Below are 24,421 nucleotides of genomic sequence, written 5' to 3' on the forward strand. Positions count from 1 at the left end.
TTCTCCTCCCCTTTCCCAGCTAAAGACAAGATGTTTTACATCTCTTTTACAACCTTTATCAGCTCAGAGACAGCATCAGGAAAATCAAAGCAGGGAACAGACTTTACTGCTTCTCACAGTTTTCCTTTCTGGGAAGCCTGGGGCTGCTTTTCTCTTTGTTCTGTCACTTCTCTAACATGTATTTCTCTTTCCTGAAGATTTTATGTAAGCTGGGATTCTACACCACTGCCTTGAGATGCTTTTTTCCCCATGAGATGTGCACTACATACACTGATAAACCTACTTGTTTTTCTCTTATTAATCTGTCTTTTGCTGCAGGCATCTGTCCCAACTGCAAACTTATCAAGGTTGAGGAAAATTATAATTTCTTCCCAACAGTGGCAATGGCAGAGCAGTAAATCAAGCACAGGGCCCATCTCAGTGCAGGGCCCTATATGACTGCACAGGTCACAGGTCTATGAAGTTGCCCCTGCCTATGGGTTTCACTTAAATATTATCAACCGAGACCTTACTTGTACCTATGCTGACAAATTATCACTTTTAATAAATTCCATTTATTCCAATAGCAGAATTCAGTGGTCTCAAATAATCTAGGAAACTCACTTTACAGAATGCAACTTTATGTAACTCCAAGATGGTCTTCATGCACTGCTTTTCTTTTTAAATACCATTTTGAACATGTGATCTCCATGTTCAAAACCTTCAATGTCTGCCCAGTCATTAACAAAGTTTAGAAGCTTAGGCTTAAAAAAATTAGTGAGAGCTAAAACTTGAATTCCAGTTCCCTTTTCAAATTGACCTCTCATTAGTTATTGATTCTGACCATAAGGTTTCAAAGATGGATAAAAACCATCTCTAAAGTTTTTTAAGTGTTTATTCTAGATCTGATTCTGTGCTAGATGTTGCACACATTAACTTGTTTAGACCTATTTAAATTATTAACTCATTTAACCCTGGAAATGGAAAGTTTACAGATGAGAAAATGATGATTGACAGAGGTCAAGTAGCCTCATATAGCTAGTGACCACAAGGAGAAAAATTAAAATCCTGATTTCCCACCTTCCAAAACCTCATATTTTTCTCCTCCTGTGCCTCAGTACTTCTCATTTGAACCCTATTTCCCAGTGACATGAGTTTAATCTCCTCAAGCCTTGCCGGGTACATTCTGTGACTCCAGTCCTGTCTCCTCTCCCTTTTTCAGTGTCCTGTGCTTCTTCCAGGTCTGAATTAATCTCCCCTCTGAGGTTCTTTGTCTGCTGGCTCCTATAGAAATCAAATTCAAATGAATTCTCTGTATTATTTATTTGGCTCTTTTGTTATGCTGCGTTGTGTTACATTTTTAAAACTGTATGCAAATCTTTTTCTTTGCAGAATAGATTTTGAGCTTCTTAGGACACAAAAGATGTCTTATCATTCTTTATTTTCTCAGGGTCAATGAGAGTGCTCTCTGCATTCAATTAATATGTCATGTGTAGGTGTCAATGTGAATGGTGATCTCTCTTTTTACTGGACACTCATTCCTGAGGCAAGAAAACAATTAATGCGACTGGAATGTTCAAAGGGACTGGATGAATAGTGAGTGAAGGACAGTAAAGTACTGGTAAAAAGCTCTGATTTATAGGGTTTGCCCATTTCCATGGTGTAAATACTTGGCCAATTTCAAGCAATCAATAGTTAAGAACCAGCTTATAAAGTTTCTGAAAATTTAATAATCAGTGGCTTGTGGGAGCCAATATGAGTCAACTTCAGCATCCCTTTGGGAAAATCTAATAATGCCCTTGATTAAATAGACTTACGTTAGTGGGAACTAATCTGGAATAACTGAGAGCAGAGGTTAAAGTAAAAGAACTATTTATTATTTAATCTGTAATCAACTGTGACACGCTTGAATTAGAGCTTCCTGTGGAAAGTACAAACAATATTGTATAATTTTAAGACTTCAGATAAAGGCCCCCAAAGCTTTAATGACTTCTTATCCTAGTACATCTTATCACCCTGCTAATTGTCTTTCCTTTTATATTTTAGACTTTTTTCCCAAACATGTTAGCATGCCTAGAGAATTTCAGGCCATCTCTTATCTCCTCCTCCTCCACTTCTGCCCATTTTTCTCTTTTTAAACTCTATCTTAAATAGGAAAACATTCAGAAACATAACTTCTTGATTGAGATCACAAATCTCTTGTCATTCACCTTTGAGTCCATCTGTCACAATTCCCTGCCCCATTATTTTCATTGTATTGAAATAAGTCTTTCCAACTAATAACCAGCCTACATATTACACATTTCTATTAAGCAGTTACAAGGTCTGTGAAAATTTTATGTCTTAGGAATTATCTTACTGGCGTTTGGTGTATTATTATGAGCGCTTAGTAAATTATTGTGATCAATTTTACTAATACTTTTCAAAAATATTTTTTCTTGGGATTTGCATGTTTCAGAAACTTTTTCACTTGTTAAGGAAGTGAGCTCTGAAACATAGGGTAAATGTAACTTCTGTTTACCACTAATTCTCCTTCTCTGTTTCATGATTTGTTTAATCTTTCTTAGCTGTAGTATACCATTTTACCATAGTTACTTGGAGGTGTTTTCGTCTTCACTTTGGCATGGTCGGTTTTTCAGATGGTTCACAGGGCTACTGTTCCTATTTCCTTTAGAAAATTGTGGAGGCATTTACTACTCTTCACAACTACCTTAAAATCTCAAGCATGCAGCTTTGTTAAATAAGCTTCAGGTTCTGCCCAGATAGTTAGTGGAAGGGTATTAATCATTGGAAAAATGAGTCTAAAAATGATAATATTCAAAGATGTTTTACAATATTCTTAGCAATCAGGTTTATTCACCAACTTCCACAAACATTTAATTATCCAGAATTCAAATAACCATATCTTGTTTTCTGCTACTATATAACAGAATGCCACAGACTGGGTGGGTCATTTATAAGGAAAGAGATTTATTTAGCCCACAGTTCTGGAGGCTGGAAAGAACATAGCTCTGGCATCAGCTGAGGGTTATTTGGTGGTGACAGGCATCCTGTGGTGAGCAAGCACATGAGATGGAGAGAAATAGGGCTGCATTTACTCTTTTATCAGGAGACCACTCTGGAGACAACCGCCCGACTCACAGTAACTGCCTTCATCCATTCATGAAGACGGCCCTTAGGGCTTAATAGTTTCTTAAAGGTCCCACTTCTTGTTCTATTATGATGGTAATTAAGTTTCTAACACTTAAACTTCCAGGGGATATATTCGAACCATTGCAAACCCCACACTTCAAATAGAGATTTTTAATATAATATAAAATAATAATATAATTATTATAATATAATAATAATTTTTACAGTATAAAATAATAATAATACATACCAGGCATCAGAAAGTTCTAAAGTTTTCTTCCAGTTAGATAAATGTGGTTACTATCATCTATCATCTTTTTAATTGCTTTTTTTTTTACTCTATTTCTAATGATAATATCCGTCAATGTATTGTGTACAGTAAGATCCCTGAATCAGTTGCTGGAACATCCTACTTCCCAGCAGGTACTGACAAATAACAATTTATGAAACTTAGACTCTTTAGAATTTTAGTTATCAGTAACAGCTAATTTCCAATTTTACTGAAAGCTAATTTTTTACTTTGAAAGGTAATTAAAAGAAGAAAAACATTAATTATCACAAAATTATCTAGAAGTGCTCTTAAATACATTTGACATAATACATTAACAGTAAAAAGACAAATGTGAGTCTGATGAGCACAAAATTAGATTAATTAGAGAAATGTGTTCTTGCTATTTTGAGGAAGGATTATCCAGATGGCAGGTAAGGTATTTACTGTAAAGATAATCCTTGGTTTTATGTAGTTTGTAATAAGATGACAATCAAAGCATTTTGAGGATGTCTTTATATATATATATATGACCAAGGAATGGCAAGTGAGATACTATTTTGGGAGGCTTAAATAAACATGTTGTAAGATAAAAGGAGTTAAGCTTTGTTAAAGTGCACATATTAAAAAATTTCTGGAGCACTTTCTATTAGACTATTACCACAAATTGAGTAATAGGAAGAAAGGGGAGTAGGGTTATGTTTACAATATAGTGTGTCTAAGATTCTCTTCTGCAGTCATGAAAATCAGAAATTTGTAAATAATATAAATCACTTCTTTTAAATAGTAGTGTTAATGTTTTTGTTATATATATATGCGTGAATTTATGCAGATATGAGTGCCTTTGTATGTGTATACATTATATATACATACATATTATGTAATGTAATATAATATAATAATATATAATGTTATATATTATATATTGTAATATAATATATAATATTATTATGTAACATTTAATATATAATATATAATATTATATAATATATAATGTAATATATGTATAATATATGTATAATATATGTATATTTTTACACATAATATATATATGTGTATATATAATGTATACACATTCAAAGGCACTCATATCTATATAAAGATGCATGGTTCTTTGGATGAATTTTTGTATTTTATGCGTATACTGCTATTGTATTTCCTGACAAGTGCTTGGTCACAGGGATAGGAAAGGTTAGAAGGGAGGCTACGGAAGGACCCTGTGAAATATTAACACTCCAAGTCAATTCGGCAGAACAGGCAGTTCAGATAGGGAACACAGCGTGCTCTGTGAGTGACATCACCTAAGTTGTATTTCCCAAGAGCTTAGGACAGTCCTCCATGTCTATGTTGGTCATGTGGCAAACAATCAAATTTACCCGGTAGTCCTGATGATTTGCAGAGCTGACGGAACTGCCATCATTTTAAACCAACCTTTTTCATTTCTTGCCTACTCCTGGATCAAAAGGGAGAACACACAGTTCCAACAGAAAACTCAGGGTCTCTGCTGGAAAAATTGAGATAGAGCATTTTTAAATATCATTACCCATTTTGAAAAAAAAATTTATAATGCTTAGAAATATTTTTTAAGGATATACATGTGAACACACAAGTATGGTGCAAAAACATTTCAGTCAAACTTTTAAAGCAGAATGTTGCTTCATGCTGAGGTTTTTCTGTTTCACAGAATTCAGAATTCATTAGAATGTGTTTGATTAAAATGCACACGAGCCAAGCAAAATTAGCACAGTCTGTCTACAATGCCACATAAATGGCCTTGTGAAGAGCAAAATGTTAATATATCTAAGAATATGACATTGTGTGTGATTCATGATGGAAATAGCATCTTTGCTGGAGAAAATTCCTGCAGTCTGATGCCTGGTTGCCTTTCTCTGCCTACCTGGACTCTATCAACCCTTTGGCATCCTGCTGAAAACTCTTATCTCCTCTACAGTGTCTTCAACAACTTTCAAGTTTCTGTTGTCCTCCTCCTTTGTACCTCAAAGCTGTCTTGCACTGTTTTTAACTACTTTATGGGCCTGCATCTCATTTTCCTCAGTAGAGTTTAACCTGCAGAAAGGTATCTATGTGTTTCTTTCATTTCTTCATTGCTAGAACATAAAACAGGCTCAGTAAATACTGTGAAAAAATGACTAAGAAAATGAAAGAGTGATAGAAATAAATTTGTCAATTGACCAGAATTTTGGATGTCTACAGAAATCTACCTTTTCTGTGCTATTTCTGCTAATATTTGCCTCTGAGGATAATTTTCCCGTATTGTAAAATGGGAGAGAGAAAATACCACTCACTATTTTCTAAATCTTTGATGATGAGAGTAGTTAAGGTAAGGTTTTAGACTGAGCTTTTAGACTGAGCTTTTCTTCTTATTCTTAGACTTCTAGTTTTAAGATTTATTTGTGACTTTAAGGTCATTTTCTCCCCAAATCTTATTTCTGCTCAAGTACTGAAGCAGTTAATAGTAGACTGGGCTACCTAGATGCCTTAGGGATATGGCCCGGTATTCTGCAGCCCATATAACGTTATTCCTATGCTCAATTGAGTCATTAAAACATAAGACAAAAACAAAACACAAAAATCCTTGTTATAGAGCTTAATAAGAATATGTAGAAAAATTAACCATTATAAAAAAATTTATTACAATAATTTGGTTGAATATGGTGTAGGAGATCAAAAATGTTCTTTTTCCGTCCACCCATTTTAGGATTATTGGCTGGAGCCCTGTAGTCAGATGACAAAAGATGACAAAACAAACTGAAGTTTATTATCATGAGCATCCTGGTAAACAAAGGACCAGTCAGTGATGACTGACTCACAGAGGTGGCTCAAACTTGGGCTTACACAGCATCTTAACAAAATAAAAATAAATTTTTAGAGAAAGGAAAAGGCAAAGGAAAAAAGATTTTGGGTTTCTAGAATGACAAATTGTGGGAAGGCAAATGCAGGGTGGCCATAAAGTTCGTGTGCAATTTTCAATTGACACTATTTTAAATTGCACATAAGCATATGGCCAATCCTGTATGTAGGGGAACTAACAGAAGATAAGGACTAGTTAGCAAGATTTGGGTTTTTTGTTTGTTTGTTTTTGAGACAGTCTCAAGCTGTTGCCCTGGGTAGAATGCTGTGGCATCATAGCTCACAGCAACCTCCAACTCTTAGGTGATACTCTTGCCTTAGTTTTTTCTATTTTTAGTAGAGATGAGTCTTGGTTTTGTTCAGGCTGGTCTCAAACTCCTGAGCTCAAGCAATCGCCGGCCTCGGCCTCCCAGAGTGCTAGGATTAGGCCTGAGCCACTGTGCCCAGCAGCAACATTTATTATGTAGATCCCTCTAGTGCCCTCTCGGGACTGATGTCTCCAGTGATTAACTTTTGTCCTTCCTAGTGAAAGGATAGGTAGATCTTCTTCACAAATATACTGCTTGTCAGCAAATAGGGGTTGGGCAGAGAGCTTTTCTTGTGTCTACTTCTTCTCAATTGTCTTTAGCTCAACATAATCTTTATGATATATTTTTTGGCCCATTTTTGGCATAATATGATAGTAGTCCTTATTGGACATGTTCTAAGCTGTCATATTCTACTATCCTTTAATTGTCTGTGCTGAAAATAGTACAGTCTTCAAATATTTTGGTTTTCCTCTATGGAGGAAAGGCATTGTGACTGGTATTTAAAAATCATCACAAGCCCTAGGAAATCTGTACTGTCTTCTTCCCCTCTCCCCTGCTACTATAATAGAAAGATTTTTTTTTTTAAAGATCATTAATTGAATCTCAAAGCAACTAGGTACAGTGGACCTGGAAAAAAATTCAATCAGGTAGAAAAAGGGTCTAGATTTTTTTTTTTTAATTAAAGAATATTTAATGAAACCAACCAAGCCCAGCCATGTTGTTCCTCTCTTGGTTCATCTAAAATTACCCTGGGATGCCTGACTGAACCTCTAGGGTATAAGTAAAATGTGTTTGAGTCTTTATTTGATATTTAAGCCAGCCATAAAAAACTAGCATTGTTTTAGAGTCATCCTAAATGTGAAGAAGTTATTGTCTAGTAACCTAGAATTTAATATAAATTTGACTTATCTAAGCTTTGTTTTAGTTATTCACCAACACTAGTGTCTGACTTTAACATGAGTATCACCAGAGTCATAGAACAAAATTCCTTAAAAAAAATCTTTTGTACACCAAGATTTGTCACTGATAAAAATTTAGAGGTCTTTGTAATCTAAAAAATATATGTGTTTTGTCTGTGAAGTGGTACTATCTAAAAGGAACTACTTCAAAATAAACCAGACACAATAGCTAAGAGGTTATGTAAATGCACAACTTTTTTGCTTGTTATTTTTTTACTTGTTGTTTGTTTTCAGATGGTCACTCAGCAGTTACCCTTTAGGGGTATAAGATAAAGAATGAGCTCTGGACGTGAAAAGTAAAGTTATTCACCAAAGACAAGTATCAGTTTATATAGAGTATTCCCAGTCCAACAAGACAGAAGCACAATTATATATGATGTAGTAGCATTTTTATCCTAACTTTCTAATAATTGCTTGACCAACATAAAGACCTCTTACATTTAGTAGTTCAAGCAAATAAAATTTGATTTAGTATTACAGGGGTGGGAAGATGTGGTACCTTCTTTCCCTATCATAAGGATCACATTTGACACTTCCATAACAAAAGACAGGTTAACAGAGAAAAACATACTTAGAGTTTCACGCGACATGAAAACTTTCAGAATGAAGATCCAAAGACCCAAGAAAAAGCTAGTGAAGCCTGAACACTGATCTTTTCTTCCTCTTGCCCAAATTCCTTTCTAAGAGGCTTGATGAGTTATACTTACGAATGATAAAATCCCATTAAACAGGGATCTATTTTTCAACCTGATACTAGTATAGCATCACATGACAGATAGAAGACCCCTACATCTTTACTCAAGCATTCCTTTCTACTGACTCTGTGTCTTTAGACAAAGGTTAACTCTTTTGACCAACTGCCAAATAAAAATTCTTAAAACCCACTTGTAATGTGTAACCTCCACCAACTCCACCCTCTTCAAAATGGCCTACCTTTTCAGGCCAAACCAATGTATGTCATCCATGTATTGATTTGTGGTTTTACCTGTAATTACTGTCTCCATGAATATGTAAAATTACCCTGTAACCCTGTTGTCTTAGGAATGTTTTCTGAAGACCTCTTCAGACCATATTTCCTAGGCTGTAGTTACAAGTATTTGGCTCAGAATAAATCTCTTTAAGTTATTTTACAGAGTTCATAGTTTTTCCCACTAACACCGTCTATTTTTATGCTTATATTCAAAGAGGAATGGAAAGCTGGGTAGAAATGGGATTGACAGAAAGGGAATGATCTAATAGTAATAGACCGAGTGGGGCCATCAGCAAGGCCTAGCTATCCATATTCTCCTTGGCTTTTCTGTGCAGCGTTCCTTCCTCCCATGTACAGAGCAGGACCTCTCTAGAAAGAGGTTCTTATGACCTACTTTGCGCAAAGCCAGATCTGGGAATTTCTTTATGGCCCAGCTCCTAGACAGAAAGGTGGGCAAAGATTAGAGTGATAATTCTAGTTTTTATGACTGGCTTTGGGGGAGAAGGGGTTTTAGTTTCTATGACCTGTCCGGGATAGAGGAATTCTGATTTCCATGACTAGCTTTAGAAAAGAATGAGGGGTGACCGGAAGGCAGAGATACCTTAGTTCCAAGAATGCTTCTGAGATCTTCCAATGTCCCTTAGTTAAAGTACTCAGCATGCCAATTCAAAATGCTTTGGAGGATCATGACCTAAGCCTCAACAGTTCGAAGTTTTGACCCCACTTATTACACATTAGATTCATCTGTGGAATAAAAAATATTGTTGCCATGTCCCACCCTTAGTGATTGTGGCTTAGGTGATCTATGTGGGTGTGAGAAGACATGGGCTTCAGAATTTTCAAAGATCCCAGAGTGTTTGCTTCTGGGTTGTAGGCAATTTAGGAACCATTACCTAATTATAATCTTTTTTTTTTTTTTTTTTTTTTTTACTGATATTTGTTTATTTGAGTAGCATTTGTTGGAATACACTTCTGTATCAGGAGCTATATTAAGTAGAATATTCTGGGAAATAAGAGCAAAAGACATAAACCTTGCCTGCAGGAAATCTCAGTACAATGGTTAAAATGAACCTGAAAAGAATACGTTGGGTTAGCTACTACAGAAAAGGCAGAGGTTAGGTCACCCTGACCTGGGGGTGGAGGAGAGTGTTTGGAAAGAAAGAGTCAGGAAAGGCTTTATGGAGGAGCTGTCATTTTGGCTTGACTCATGAACTAAAAATTAAGGAAAGGAAGAAAATAGGTGGAGGCACAGGGGTAGGGCTTTGTAGAGAAAGGAAACAAAATCTATAAAGTCAGGGATGTATTAGAAATCAAGCTGGAGCCAGCCTCTTATTTTGTTTTCCTCTAATTCATCTTGTATACCACTGGTTAGTTTCTATGACGTTGTTCAGTTTTCTTATAGCCCAGTATCGCACATATTAGTTTCCTGTTCAAAAATACTGCAGGTCTTTATTGAGATCAGAATGAATCCTGTGCTGCTTGACCTGATATGAAGTCACGCCAACTACTCCTCGAAGGCATTTAAACTGTCACCTTCATTGCCCACCTGAAGACCCCAGGTACCGTTTTATCTCTTCACCCTTGCTCACATCATTCCTTGCCATGGAAATGTTCTTCCTAGTCTCTTTCTGTGTAGCTGAATCCTCTCTGTGTTCACGGTTTCTTCAAATTATCCCACTTTCTTATCTCAATCTTACAGCACTTACTTTCACTACTGCTCCTTCTTTAGTAAGGAGGCAATGTCCTAAAGGTTTATCTATCCCTGACTTTCTAATAGAATCGCAAATTCCCTATAGAAAGTCATAGAATCTCGTTGTCTTTTTCCTCTTTCTGCATGTGGCACAGTGCCATTTATTTAATAAACAAATATCTATATTTTTCGCACTGAGAACGAAAATGAATGACAACACTATAATGAGTGTGAAAAATAGAGGAACTAACATTTGCATGATTGCAAATGCAGTCCATTGATCCATCGAACTTTTATAGAGTTATGAGGAGAGGGTAGAAATTGTTCTGTATTCTGAAGTTTTACCTGATATGGTATCATTAATATTTCATAAAAAATAATAAATACCTTTGTATGATAATAGGCAAAAGCACCCTTTACCCTTAGTGTGCTAGGGACCACTTTGTATGTTTTCCCGCAGTCACCTGAGGTAAACAATGGTGTTACTCTGGGGAATCGGAGGACACTGAGCTGAAAAGAGTTGAGCTTGGAACTTACCCATTGGGTGACTTTGGATACTTGTTTTGCTTATTGAATCCTCAATTTCCTCATATCTGAGATGGGGAGAATAATAGGGCTCACCTTGCAGGATTTTGTAGCTATTTAAGTGGGACAGAAATAGTGCCCAGGATATGGCAAACACTCAGTGTATGTTCGCTGTCACTGCTCTTGCTGCTGCTGTCCCATTTCATGGGTGAGGACACTTGGAATTAAAGACATGTAGTAATTCTTCCAAGATCACACAGCTAGTGTGTGACAGAGCCAGGATTCAAACCAATGTCCTGGGTTGGGCTCCCAGAACTTAAGAGAATGTCGTCCAAGTACAGAGAATGTGTGTAGAGTTTTGAGGGAAAACACAATTGGAGAAATGATGTCCTCAGGTTATCCTGAGGTTGAGGGGAGAGAAATAGAGAGAAATCCTTTTTTGTATCTTAGACACTAGCTGGCCCCGGGTCTGTGCTCTCTGCAGCAGCACAGGATTCGGGTCAGAATTCCTGGCTACTTCCTCTCAGTCTGTGTCATAACTAGTGCCTGGGCTCTGTCCTAGTGTCTGTAACGCAGGGTTGAATCCTCTCCTGCCCACTTAGTAACAAGAGTAATTCCCAGTCTCATTTAGGTGACAGTCTTTTCTCAACTTTTGAAATTTGAGAAATTTAAATATCAAAACATAAATTTGATAAATTTAAATATAAAAACAGAAGTTAACCTGTTTAGTACTATTGGTGTTAATATAGTAGATTGCTGTCATCACCGATGGGTAAGTTCCACGATCGCCAGTGGATGCCTGAAACTGTGGATAGTACCAAACCCAATGGCTATCAGTTGGAACACATTTCTGTTCATGTCTTCCACCCCCAAATTTAATGCCTTTTCCTTCTTAACAAAGCACGTATCACACATTATGGCCATAATTTTGCCATTTGAATTGTAAGAGAAAAACTAGCACAAATTTCTTTTTCCTTCTCACATTGTCAGGAATAAAAGATCTGTTCTTAGCATAGATCTGAGAAATCTCAGGCTACAATTTTTTTTTTTTATATATTCTTACTATGTTGAGAACTTCATCACCTTGCATTTAAAAGGAGCACTATTGCTTCTGCTTGGCACATCCAAATTGCCAGCATCACTACCTCTGTGCTTTGGGGCCATTATTGACTAACATAAGAGTTACTTGAACACAAACACTGTGCTAAAGTCACCCTGATAAGTGAGATGGCTACTAAGTGACTAATGAGTGGGGAGTGTAGACAGCGTGGACATAGGCATGATTCATGTCTCTGGTGGGACAAAACAGGATAGTGTGAGATTTCATCACGCTTCTCAGGATAGCACACAATTTAAGGCTTATGAATTATTTATTTCTAGAATTTTCCATTTAATATTTTGTATTGTGGTTGACCATGGATATCTGAAACTACAGAAAGCAAAACTCCTGGTAACAGGGAACTACTATAATAGTTATTATTTATCGTGCTCTTGCTGTTAGCCATGGGCTAAACTAAACACATCACATACATTATTTCCTGTAATGTGTGTAACAACCCTACAGAATATCTACCTCTTATTATCTCTGATTTATAGATGAAGCCACAGAGTATCTCAACTTTTTCAGCTAATGCTATCAGCAGCCTCCTTAGAAAAACGTGTGTATTCCGTCATCACTTCCAGTACGGGGATGATCTTAAATAATTCTACCATCCTAATTGTGGATGTCATATTATCTAGGAAGTCTTTTCAATCTTTGTACTTCTAGGTAGCATCTTACCTCTGCAATTCCCTTTGAATTACAGTACTATTTTAGGAAAAATTAAAGTTCCCTAGAAAATTGGTTAGCTTTCTTTTTTAAAATGTCAATGCTTGTTATGAAAACACCTCTCATTCTCCTAATCCCTATACCGGGAAATGCTCAGGAGTACACGTTTTGATTACAGTTGCCCTAAACACCAGTTTTGAAATGTCTCTTTCATTTACTTGAGCAATAAATTGGTTGCTCAATTATACCATCAAACTGAAAACAACAGGAAAGAAAAGTCAACTTAACCCAACCTAAAAGGCAAACACACTTCCTGGGATGAGGACGTGTCAAAGGCGGCATAGCATGTCCTAACTCCTCTGTGTAATCAGGGTTGTATCATGTGTTATGGGTAAATTATCTATTTTGTAAGTTAGGACAAAGTGTGCTCCTTCAACTAACTGTGAAAGCATTCTTGAAAGCCCATGAAACCTTTTTATTCTAATTACCAACACAAGGGGTTGATAAATGAATGATGAGGCTCGGTATTGTTGTCATTAAATAGACCCTGCTTGATTATTTATGCGCAGGTCTGGGGTTACAGCTCAGAGAACTTTGCATATCGTACCAGGGTTTGCTTGAGCTCTGAGACCTAGAGACGGATTACAGCATTGGCAGGCAGCTTTTGCTGAATGCAATTCAAGGGGCTGATACACATTTTTTTTTTTTTTTATTGGTTAGATATTTGGATGGTTTGAGGCCAAAAGATTTTTCAAGTTTATCCACAAAAGCCTTTCTTTTTCCTTCCTTCTTTCCTTCCTTCCTTCCTTTCTTTCTTTTTTTTTTTTTTTTTGAGAAAGAGCCTCAAGCTGTCATTCTGGATAGAGTGCTATGGCATCATAGCTCACAGCAACCTCCAACTCCTGGGCTCAAATGATTCTCTTGCCTCCGCCTCCCAAGTAGCTGGGACCACAGGCACCCACCCCACACAATGCCTGGCTATTTTTTGGTTGTAGCTGTCATTGTTTGGCGGCTGGGCTAGATTCAACCCCGCCAGTTCAGGTGTATGAGGCTGGCGCCTTAGCCACTTGAGCCATAGGCAGTGAGCCCACAAAAGCCTATTTCATTTTAGCCATGTAGAAAAATCCCTTTACATTATCCAGATACATACAAATGGGTAGGAAAATGGATTTAATATAGAAAAGATACAAAGAACTTTTCTTGCTTTTTAGTTTTCTAGAGACTCTGTTCTTAATTTTCTTACACTCTGGTATCTGCAATGGGCACACAACTATCATATATATATATATATATATATGTATTTACCAATGTTTATCTTCATATTGGTTATTTTCTTTTTGTACCTTGTTTGTAATTGGTTAAGAAATATGTTATCTGGGAGGATGGAATTGGGTGATACTAATTTTCTTCTATCCTGAAATCATTTCAAAGGTCAGCCTTGAAAATAGTGTTAAGGCACATCCTCTTTCCTCTTTCTGAGTCCCCAATGTCTTCTAGCCCGATGTCCCTTCCTTTAGGCCTGTCAGCTGCAAAAGTTCTTCCTTACATCCCAGCACAAGCATCTATTTGGGGGATCAAGAATCTCTTCTTGCCAATTATTTGCAGCCCACTCCATGGCCCCTGGCTTTGTCGTGAAGCTATTCCCAACATTTCTGTTGACTGGAGTTCAGTGGTCATTCTAGTTGTTAGGAACAGGGGCAGTGAGAGCAGGGAGTGCCTAGAATGGCTGTTCAGGAACCCCTTTAATATGAAACTGGGGGAAGGTATCTCTCAGGGAATGCAGGAGCAGGTAAGGCATTAGGGATGAGAAGAATTCCATACCTAAGATTCTATAATATAGAGCGGAGTCTGGACTTCTGTCTAAAACCAGAGTTAGGATATGGTGAAGGTGTATGGAGTAGTTATTGAAAGAGAAATATGAAACTATACTTAGCATCAAGGAAAACTATTGGTAATCAAAGAAACAAAACTAAAAACTCGCCCATATTGTTCAAAGGAAAATTATATTTCTAATATTGACAAAACCTTATTAATGCCATGTAAATAGGGTTCTACATTATTAAAGGAATCTGTAATTAATTGTGCAGTGATTTTAGTTTGGTTGTAATGCTGACTTCCTTCTCTCTGTTTTAACTTTTGCCAGTTTAATGTTAATCAGCTGACAAAATTAAATATCTTGGCAGAAATTTGAGTAGTATAGATATTTCTTTTCATTTCTAACTAGTTAGAACAGTCATGCTTTCTATAATTCTATAATAATTACCTGCCTGTGTAGGAAGTGTTATGACTCTAATAAGTCAAACTGGGTATCTTTTAAAGCATCTGCCAAATATCCAGCTTAGTAGATATGTCCTTAAAGTGAACATTTTACTACGTTGGAAAAATGTTTTTAGTTTACTACTAGGGAGAATTTTGGATTCTCTGTTTATACGTATTTATTATAATAAAGATTGATATGATAATTCATATGTATACCTAGTTGAATTCCAAAATTCTTGATGCCAAATAATTGAATTATGGTTAGTTCTACTGTAACATCATGTATGATTTCCTAAAAATCACTACACTCTGCAAAATTGGGCAATAAAAACCATACCTATAAACAACTAATATTTATTTCTCACAGTTCTGGGAGGCTGGAAATCTGAGATTAGGATGTTAGCATGGTTGGGCTCTGGTGAGGACTTTCTTCTAAGTTGTAGACAGCCAGCCTCTTGTATCTTCAATTTTTTTTTTAATATTTTTTTGCAGTTTTTGGCCGGGGCTGGGTTTGAACCCGCCACCTCCAGCATATGGGACTAGCGCCCTACCCTTTTGAGCCACAGGTGCTGCCCTGTATCTTCAATTTTTATAGGAAAAAAATGAGGATGGGGCACAATACCTAGAAACATCATTAGTGAGAAATTACAAAAAAGACATAAATTTAATACAAATGGCAATAATGTTTTACATGTGTTAATGGGTAAGCAATACATAAATACATATTATAATATAATACTTATGCCAGTTTACTTTGGAAAAGACCTGAAGTTTGCATGTGGAAGTAGCCCCTCGGAAGTGTTGTGGTTTTTGAGTTACTGTGAAATATGGAAGGAGGGTCACCGTAGCACCAGCTGGAAATGGGTGTAGGTAAGGTGTGAGCACTGTGTGTACATTTCTAAGCTGCTTGTTTTAGCTGGGTGCAGTTTTCTGCATTCACCTAGCATTTCTCATGGATAAAATCATTATGCAAACCCCAAATTTCTGTTATGCTCAAATTGTCCTTCAACGTATCAATTGTTAGAACAAATTATTGGCTTCAAAATAAGGGTCTCAGTTGGACTATGAAATAATCCCATTAACACATTCACATCTTGGAGCTCACCTTCTTCATTTTTTTTTTTTTTTTTTGGAGACACTTTCTCACTCTGTGGCCCAGGCTGGAGTGCCCTCACATCATCCTAGCTCTCAGCAAGCTCAGACTCCTAGGTTCAAGTGATTCTGCTACCTCAATCTCTTAAGTAGCTGAGACTACAGGTGCTGCCGTGGTGACTGGATTATTTTTTTCAATTTTTAATAGAGACGGATTTTCACTTTTGATCAGGCTGGTATAGAACTCCTGAGCTCACGGGATCCTTCCACCTTTGCCCCACCCCACACTACCCTTCCCCTGCATGCTAGGATTGCAGGCATGAGCCACCATGCCCGGCCAAGCCCACTTTATTCTTACCACGGCTCCAACAGACAGAGAAGCAATTGCTGTACCACTTATTCTTGCTAGAAAATCCTGACCTGTCAAAAGCCATGCAGTAATTAAGCCCTGTGTAAGTGAGCTCTGCTTTGAAAAGCAGGATGCTCATGAGAGTGGGTAGGGAGAGCATCAACCACATGGGCAAAGTCCCAGAGAGAGACCACAGAGGCTGGAGTAGAGCCAAGTTACCCCATTTGCCATTGCACATGTTGTAGTGTCTGCTGGGCGACCCCTCCCTCCTGTCTTATCACCTCTACAACACACAGTTAATGATTAAATGCGAGGTGTTTTCTTCATTGCATGGATCTTAAAACACAGCCAGGAGAACTCAGTTTATAATTTTTGGCCTTGGTCTATTGAATTTTAGAATGTGTAGAATGTTTTAGAAACTCTTTTTCATCTCATCTTCCCAGCCCTGAGGTCATGTCAAATATCAGAGCATTTGACAACAGGCCCCCGAGTGGCCCTTCTCCCTTTCTAGGAGAGAGCCAGCTGAGTTTCAGAGAAGATTAACGATAAAGGGTACAATTCAGAAATCTGCAAATGATCTTGGCTTCAGGCATTAATTGATGTGGAAAATTCAATTATTACATTATCTTCCGTCTACATTGACCCCAAGACATATCACTCAGCTTTGTTCCCAGAAGGTTTATATTTATTAAACACTCTCATGGTTAAAGCAGTAATTAATGCTCGGAGTTATGAAAAGAACAAAAAAAAAATATTGTCCCTGCTATCAAAGAACTGACTGGGGGGCCCTTTTTGTGGTTGTGATTTTATGTCCGAATATAGGTGGGTGCATGTGCACCAGTGAGTAATGAGGGCCCCCTCCCTGGCATCCATTAACTCAGCAGGTGTGTGTTATTTTTTGATCACTGTGTATTCCAAAGTCCTGACTTTTGCATTGATACTAAAGTACCTCTTGCCAAAAAGTTCTTTACTGACCCTTTACTTTTTAGGTTTACTTTGTTGTTAATAAAAAGTTTATTTATAGTTGTGTGTTAAAGGGTCTTTTTGGTAAAACCACACATTCCAGGGCTGTCCACTGGCAACGGCGTTTCACCTGGGGAACCACAATCCAGGTTTGGGTTATCTATTTTCATCAAGGCAAAGGCCCTTCTCCCTCACATAGATAATACCCTCTCCAGCCACTGAATGGTCCAGAAAAGCTGGATCACCTCTATTTTTAAATTTCTTTTAAACAACTAACATTTATTTCTCATAGTTCTGGAACCCGGAAGCCTGACATTAGGGTGTTAGTGCGGTTGGGCTCTGGTGAGGACTTTCTTCCAAGCTATAGATAGCCAGCCTCTTGTATCTTCACATGGTAGAAAAAGACCTTCCTAGCTTTCTGGCCTCGTCATACGAGGCCCACACGTGAGGTCTAATGGTCTAATCACCTCCCAAAGGCCCCACCTTCAAATGCCATCACATTGGGGATTAGATTTCAACATGTGAATTTCTGGTTAGGGGGCAGGGACACAAACATTTAGTCTGAACAATGACCAAAAATATTACAAAATTATAGTAAACTTAACATGTTCATGTTATTCATGTTGATGTATTAATGTATTTTAGCACATGTACAAAGATACTAAGGTAACTCCTGTAAATATATAAATATTTGGGAATAATATTAAACTTTAAATATTAAAGCCCTTTCTGAATGTGAGGCCAGAAGTTTTCTTTTCCATTCCCTCTCTTCCCTCAACTGTGTTTGCTATATAGTATGATTTTCTTGTTTTAAGTCATAATTATTTCTAATGGATTCAACATCAGTCTGGTAAATGTGCTCTATGTCAGTTTGTCCTAAACTCTCCACCATGGTTTTTTTTTTTTTCTTTTGTAAAGGAGTTCTGAAAATATAAGGAAAGTATTTTGAAATAAACATTCTGATTTCCAGAATCTGACATAAACTTTAGATTCAATTTTAAATGTGGTTAAAATGAGAAGAAACTAGGATTCTCTGTCTTGACACAGAGTGTAAATTTCTTGCTTTTCAATGACTCCACCTGATTAGCGAGACTGAAATATCTTACTCTTCCTGGACAGAATTTAAAAAATTTAAGCATGTGTTAACAGGCTCTAGGTTATGGAGTATAGCTTTGGTTCACTTGTTAGGTCTGGAGGATTTAAAATAAATAAGGCTGCAAACTTGGTACGATTAAATGTCTACTATTCTCTACCTTGTATTCATCTCAACCCAAACACTCCTCCACCTACTTCTTATTTCGTTTTATTTTCTCAGGGAAGCAAAAAAATTTGTGAGTGAAAATGAAGGGGCTCTCGGGAAAGGCAAAGGCAAACGATGGTTTGCATTTAAGATGATGATGAAAAAGGTAAGTGTTAATATTTTCGTAACACAGGCTAGCTCAGGCCATATTGCCCCCAAGACAGAGAACATCCATTATGTTCTGAAGGGGTGAGAAATATCTTATACTTTTTTGTATATAGCACAGGTACACATATAATATATACACAGTATACTTGTAGTATTAAAAATATTGGGGGGTGATTTAAAAAACTGTCTTTAGAGGAGTTAAAATTTAAAAAAAAGTTGAGAAATACTGATTTATGACAACAGACTCATTGTGTGATTTTATCACTTCTGAATGTTAAACTTTGTGCCTCTTTTATTTTCTTCTCTGGAAGTGAAGAGGTCCTGATCGAGGTTTCTTTCTCAAAATATCTACAAGTTATAAGACCAAATATAATAGCTCTTCTGTACCAAGAACATAATAAAAAAAGCTAATGATATACAAATATAGATTTTTGGGAAAGATACAAAAGAAACTAACACATATTTAGCACTTACTATGTGCCAAGCACTGCATTGAATCCTTCTATAAAGTTATATTTAATTCTCACAGTGAAGTAGGAACATAGGTATTATTATCCCTTTTACAAATGTTATACCAACTCTAAGCTAAATGTATTTCCACAGAGATAGAATTTTGTGTATCAAGTTTGGATATCTTAATTTTCATATATATACACATAATACATTTGTTTTGTCTATTTTCATAGTTTAAATAAATGAAATCATGTAATATCTCTGATTTTCATTGATGCTGCTGTGAGAGTTATATTAGTTCATAGCGCATCCTTTTTGATGTGTTGTATTCCACTGTATAAAGATGCCACTAGTTATTTTATTGTAGATGCACTCTTGGGCCTTTTCTAGTCTTTTTTTTTTTTTTTTTTTTTTCAGTTTGGCCGGGGCCAAGTTTGAACCCGCCACCCGTGGCATATGGGGCCAGTGCCCTAATCACTGAGCCACAGGCACCACCCCCCTTTTCTAGTCTTGGGTAATCTTTCTGAACTTCAGACTTGTCCCATACTATTATTTAAATGCTATGTCCCTGTCCAGTTCCCACGTTATCCCAGCCTAATGTGCACGCATGAGGTGCTGCCACATTTCTGTTTGTCTGCGTGGTCCTCTTGACCTGGATGACCTAACACTGTGGAGCAAAATGGAAGGAAGACCTTCTATAAAACTAACTTATGATACTTTTTCCTCTTCCTTCTCCTGTGACACCATCCATGCCTTTGCACTTAGCCGACTCCTCTGCCTCCAGCAGAATGAAGTGTCCTATGTCATAGAACTTACCATCCTGTACTGAAGTTACCTCTTTATAGACAATCTACTCTAGTAGACCAGGAGGCTTTCAGGACAGGACCTATGTTTTATTCGTATTTCATTCATTCCTTTATGAGATGAATATGCATTAAACACATACCTTAATATGTGCTATTGCTATTTGGTCCCTACTCTCTTATTGTCTGGTTGTATAAACAGATCTTTCTGAGAGGTCAGAATATACTCCACAAAACAAGAAGTCAACAAATATATATTTTTTTAATTAAACTTGTCTAAGGGTGGTGAGGAACAGGGAAACAAATGAAAAATGAAACCTACTGTTTCCCCCCACACTTTTTTTTTTTTTTTTTTATCAGAAAGCAGTATTTAGTGCCATAGAGGTCTTTCCAAACCCATGGCCTTGTGATGTTTTGGGGTGAGGAATAAACATCTTGGGGCAAACCAAGAGATGGGGGCTTTACTGTTGTACTTGGCTTTCTTTTCAGAAATGGGTGAAATTCCTCCGTGATTTTGAGAACTTCAAAGCTGCTTGTGTCCCATGGGAAAACAAAATCAAGGCGATTGAAAGTAAGTGCTCATTGGGACCTGGAATGGAGAAACACCTTAGCCAGATGCCTTTCTTACTCTTTGGATTCTTGGGAAGATTAAAAAAGAAAACGAAAACAAAAACCAACCAAACAAACAAAAGTGTTGCTAACATACTTACCAAGGGTAGCCGCGGAGACTGCCCTCTTTTGTCCTTAGACCCAAACATTCCCATTCCGAACTGCTTTTCTCTTCTACCCAGGCAGCTCACTATCCTGCCCAATGACATTGAGTCAAAAATCTGTTTAGTTCAGTGGTCCAGGCTTGGAACAAGGTGAAAATTTTAAATATTGTCAATAAAAATAGTAAATTATCTTTATAAATAATAGAGAATGTAAGGAAAAAGGAATGGCCTTTGTAACATTCTTCCATTTTCTGGTTTCTAAGGGATTTGACTAGGAACTAATTTTCCTTCATGGCTCTCCAGATTGGAGCCAGGTTTTCCTGCTGGTTCAATGTGGTGTTGGATAATTAAAATGGAGACGCCATGGGGAGATAACACAGCTGATGGATATTTCACTGACATGATTGGGCATGTTTTAGGAGTGGCTAATCCTCAATTCTCTGCCTCTCGTTGAATGGCAATTATTAAGTGGTGATGAATTAAAATACATCGGCTCATTAATCCTACTCCCTCCCACATGTTCCTCATGCTATTTTTTTCCTTGCTTTATTTTACTATTTAACACATTACTGTATAAAATACTGGATTTTCAGTTTAATTTTTTGTTGTAATCTCATTTTATGTAAATTTTTCTCAATGCACAGGGAAGCAGAGACTTTGTTTTGATCGCTTTTGGATCCCACTTGTCACTTGATAAATATGTGTTGAATAAAATTATAGACAACATTCTTCCTTAGGAAGTAGAGAAAGGAATTTAGATATATCAAAAAAAAAAGCATGGAAATCCTTAGGTTTCAACTATACAGTTGAAATACACTGCCTTGAAGGCATTGAGGAACAGAAGGCTATTTGGAGCATTTAGGATCCTGATACCATACCCCTGTATGAGAAGCAGGACTCTGGATTTGGACCCGGCTCAGCTGCTGATCAGCTGTTTGACTCTGAACCAGTCATTTGAGCTCTCTGAGTCTCAAGTCTACTAGTTTGTGGATTGATCCGGTAAGGCTTGATCAGTTGTGAGGTGTATTCCAAGAAATTTGTCATTAATGATGGTTAAAATGTCATTTGAAAATTATTTGTTTTTACAGCACACTAGAGCAGGTTCCAGACTATCCCAATAGGAGTGTCGTGCTCACTTGTGTTCCACTAGCTTATCTTGAGTGAGATAGAAACAGATGGTTATTTTTATTGGCAGAAATTTCACACAGGAATGAGTTCCGCATATGACCACCATCCATCAGGAGCATCACAGTGGAAAAGACAGATTGAGAGACACCCAGTGATATCTTAAGTGATCTTTCTACTTCCCCCTCTTCTTCCAGTAAATCTGGAACAGGAGGCTGGACAATTCAAGTAAAAATGAATTCTTTTCTTTTCCTATGTAGTAGTGTATGATTTGATTAGATTGTCCTGACTACTGTTAATGGTGCTTTGCCTCAACTGTGAAGAATTGTCCCTTATTTTTTTTTCTATCAACAATCACCACAACCACCATTTATTGAGCACCACATGAGTCAGACACTCTACAAACACTTTCATCTTCAGTGTTCCTGCAATGTGTGCCTTAGCCTTCCTATTTTACAGTTGTCGTTAAAGAACTATCTCCACAATAGTTAGTAGCAGAGCTGAGAGAGAAGGCAGAGTCTGCCTGGCTTCATAGCTTATGCTTTTCCATGTGGTATGCTGCTTTTCACTCTGGGGAAGATTTTATACTTTTTTTAAAAAAATATTTTTTGTAACATTTCCTAGAGAGGATTCTACCAGGCCAGAGGCAAGGTGAGTAGTTATAGATTTCCTTGATAGTTACCTTATTTAGAAAATTATTTTCCAGTTTCTCACCTATTTACTTTTGAGTAAGTGGTTTATTTAATTATATTATATTCTGTATATAATTTAATATATTGTATATAATATATAATAATTTATTTTGTAGTTTGTAAGATGCTCAGTATAGTAAGATTTTTATCATAATCATAAGCAGATCGTATGTTTTGGGCTATTGTATTAGTTGAATCATCTAACTTATATAACATCTTATTTCAGAATAAGCTTAACATTGATTAACTGGGTAAGTATACCAACAGCCTGCCCTGTCTGTCGGTATATTTGTAGGCACAATTGCTGCTGACAAAGACAGGCAGAGACTCTACCCTCATTGATCCTACATCCAAATGTGTTGATTTGTGTATGGTTTGATGGGGAAGACAGATAATAAAATATAAGCAAATAAATAATGAAGATGATTATAGATTATAGTAAGTGGCATGTTCAAAAGAGGAATGGTTGTATTCTACTCCCAAAGTATTTCTGATCCACCTTGCACTCACTTTCAGCTCAATCTCTAAAGAAATGCTGAACAAATACTTTAAAATGTGGTTTTACAGAAGTCTCAAATTACCAGCCTTCGCTACGTTTGCCCCAAACCTCTGCCTGATAATTGGTAAAACCAAGAGCAGAACTCAAGTTAGAATCGAAAAGTCCTGCTATTTTTATCTTGGTTCCAGTAAGATCCCAATGCCTTTACTATAATAGTATGGACTCGGTACTCACCTGATGACTCCTTTCTTGATTTACAAAATAGATTTGCTGATTCCTACCCTAGAGGATGCTGTAAATTTCTATGTCACATGGGAATGCTGTGGGGTTTTACTGTCATGTTAGTCTTGTAAAGGGATCAGGCCTAAAACCCCAGCGTTATCCTGATGGATACGCCTTATTAACGACATTGCACTGTCAGAATTATAATCCACTTCTTCCCTAATAGTTGATTACATTATAAAATTATGGCATAAGAGATCTATTTTCTCAGACTGGAAATAGCTTTGGATAGGCGACCTAAAGCACAAAGTTGACATCTCATGCTTCTCTGCCCTAGAGCTCCAGAAAATACAAACCAAATTTGTCACATTTAATTCCCTACCCCAGGAGAGCTTGAAAAAACTGAGCTTCATCTAGCCTAACGTGATGGAATTTATATTGTCCTCGTACAGCAGGCCATTTAATTGATCATTTTCCATTTAGAAATGCTCAAATTTATCTCCTTGCCTCATTACCCATCTGTTCAAGAGGAAATTATATATGATGACAGACTGCAAATTACTTCACCTTAATAATAAATAACCAGAGGGAGAGGTGAAACTTCAACCTTAATTTGAAAGAAACACAAGAAAACTCAGGAACAAAAATATGCATAAGCATAAAGCCTCACTTTGATAAATATCAAAGACGGTTTAAATACATTAATAATTAATACTGGAGACGCATCGATTACTCAGGTTTTAAAAAGAATTGATTATTTATGGACATCAAATTTGAGAATTTGACTGGCTTTACCTGATAAATCACATTCTCTTCAGCTATTCTTTCAGACACATACAGTCATCGTGCATTTATTGTGTGCAGCATAGCTACTGAAAAATAAATGTAATATGGTCCTACTTGAGAGGCTAAATAGCATTGTGGTTAGGAGAGATCCCGATCTGGAGTCAAACAGCTGTAGAGCAAGACTGCCTGGTGCAGAACCCCAGCTTCAGTGATACTAGCAGAGTAACCGACAGGCCTAGGCCTCTGTAAAATGGGGGGAACAGTAGTTTCTATCTCATAGGGATTTGGTGATTGGATAAGTTAATATACAGATCGAACGCATGTCTGAAACAAAGATGCATGACACGCTAGCTATTGTTCATTAAGTCCTGGTTCACTCGACTGCTGTATTTAAGGTTTGTTTCCTGACTCATGCAGCGAGGACAATAATACTTAACCTCATCAGGGTCTAGTGACAACAAAATGAGTTGATGCTGGTGAAGTTCTAAGCACCCACAATTGACCAACATGATATGCTGGCTGCTACTCCTATTATTATTACCCATTCTTGTTCTTTGCAAGAATAAATCAATTTTATCTCAGAGACT

The 24,421-nt window shown here is 36.9% G+C and overlaps 1 protein-coding gene across 1 annotated transcript in view; it reads left to right on the forward strand.

Annotated features, from left to right (window-relative positions):
• Positions 1 to 24,421, forward strand: part of TMC1 (transmembrane channel like 1) — a 175,877-nt gene that overhangs the window by 73,782 nt on the left and 77,674 nt on the right. The window contains exons 5-6 of the mRNA XM_003783047.1: positions 18,449 to 18,539; positions 20,287 to 20,368. Of these exons, the coding sequence (XP_003783095.1) occupies positions 18,449 to 18,539; positions 20,287 to 20,368 (173 nt within the window). The remainder of the gene's footprint in view (positions 1 to 18,448; positions 18,540 to 20,286; positions 20,369 to 24,421) is intronic.

Source organism: Otolemur garnettii, unplaced genomic scaffold (genome assembly GCF_000181295.1).
Source record: "Otolemur garnettii isolate 467f Iridium unplaced genomic scaffold, OtoGar3 scaffold00006, whole genome shotgun sequence".
In the NCBI taxonomy this organism is placed as follows: domain Eukaryota; kingdom Metazoa; phylum Chordata; class Mammalia; order Primates; family Galagidae; genus Otolemur; species Otolemur garnettii.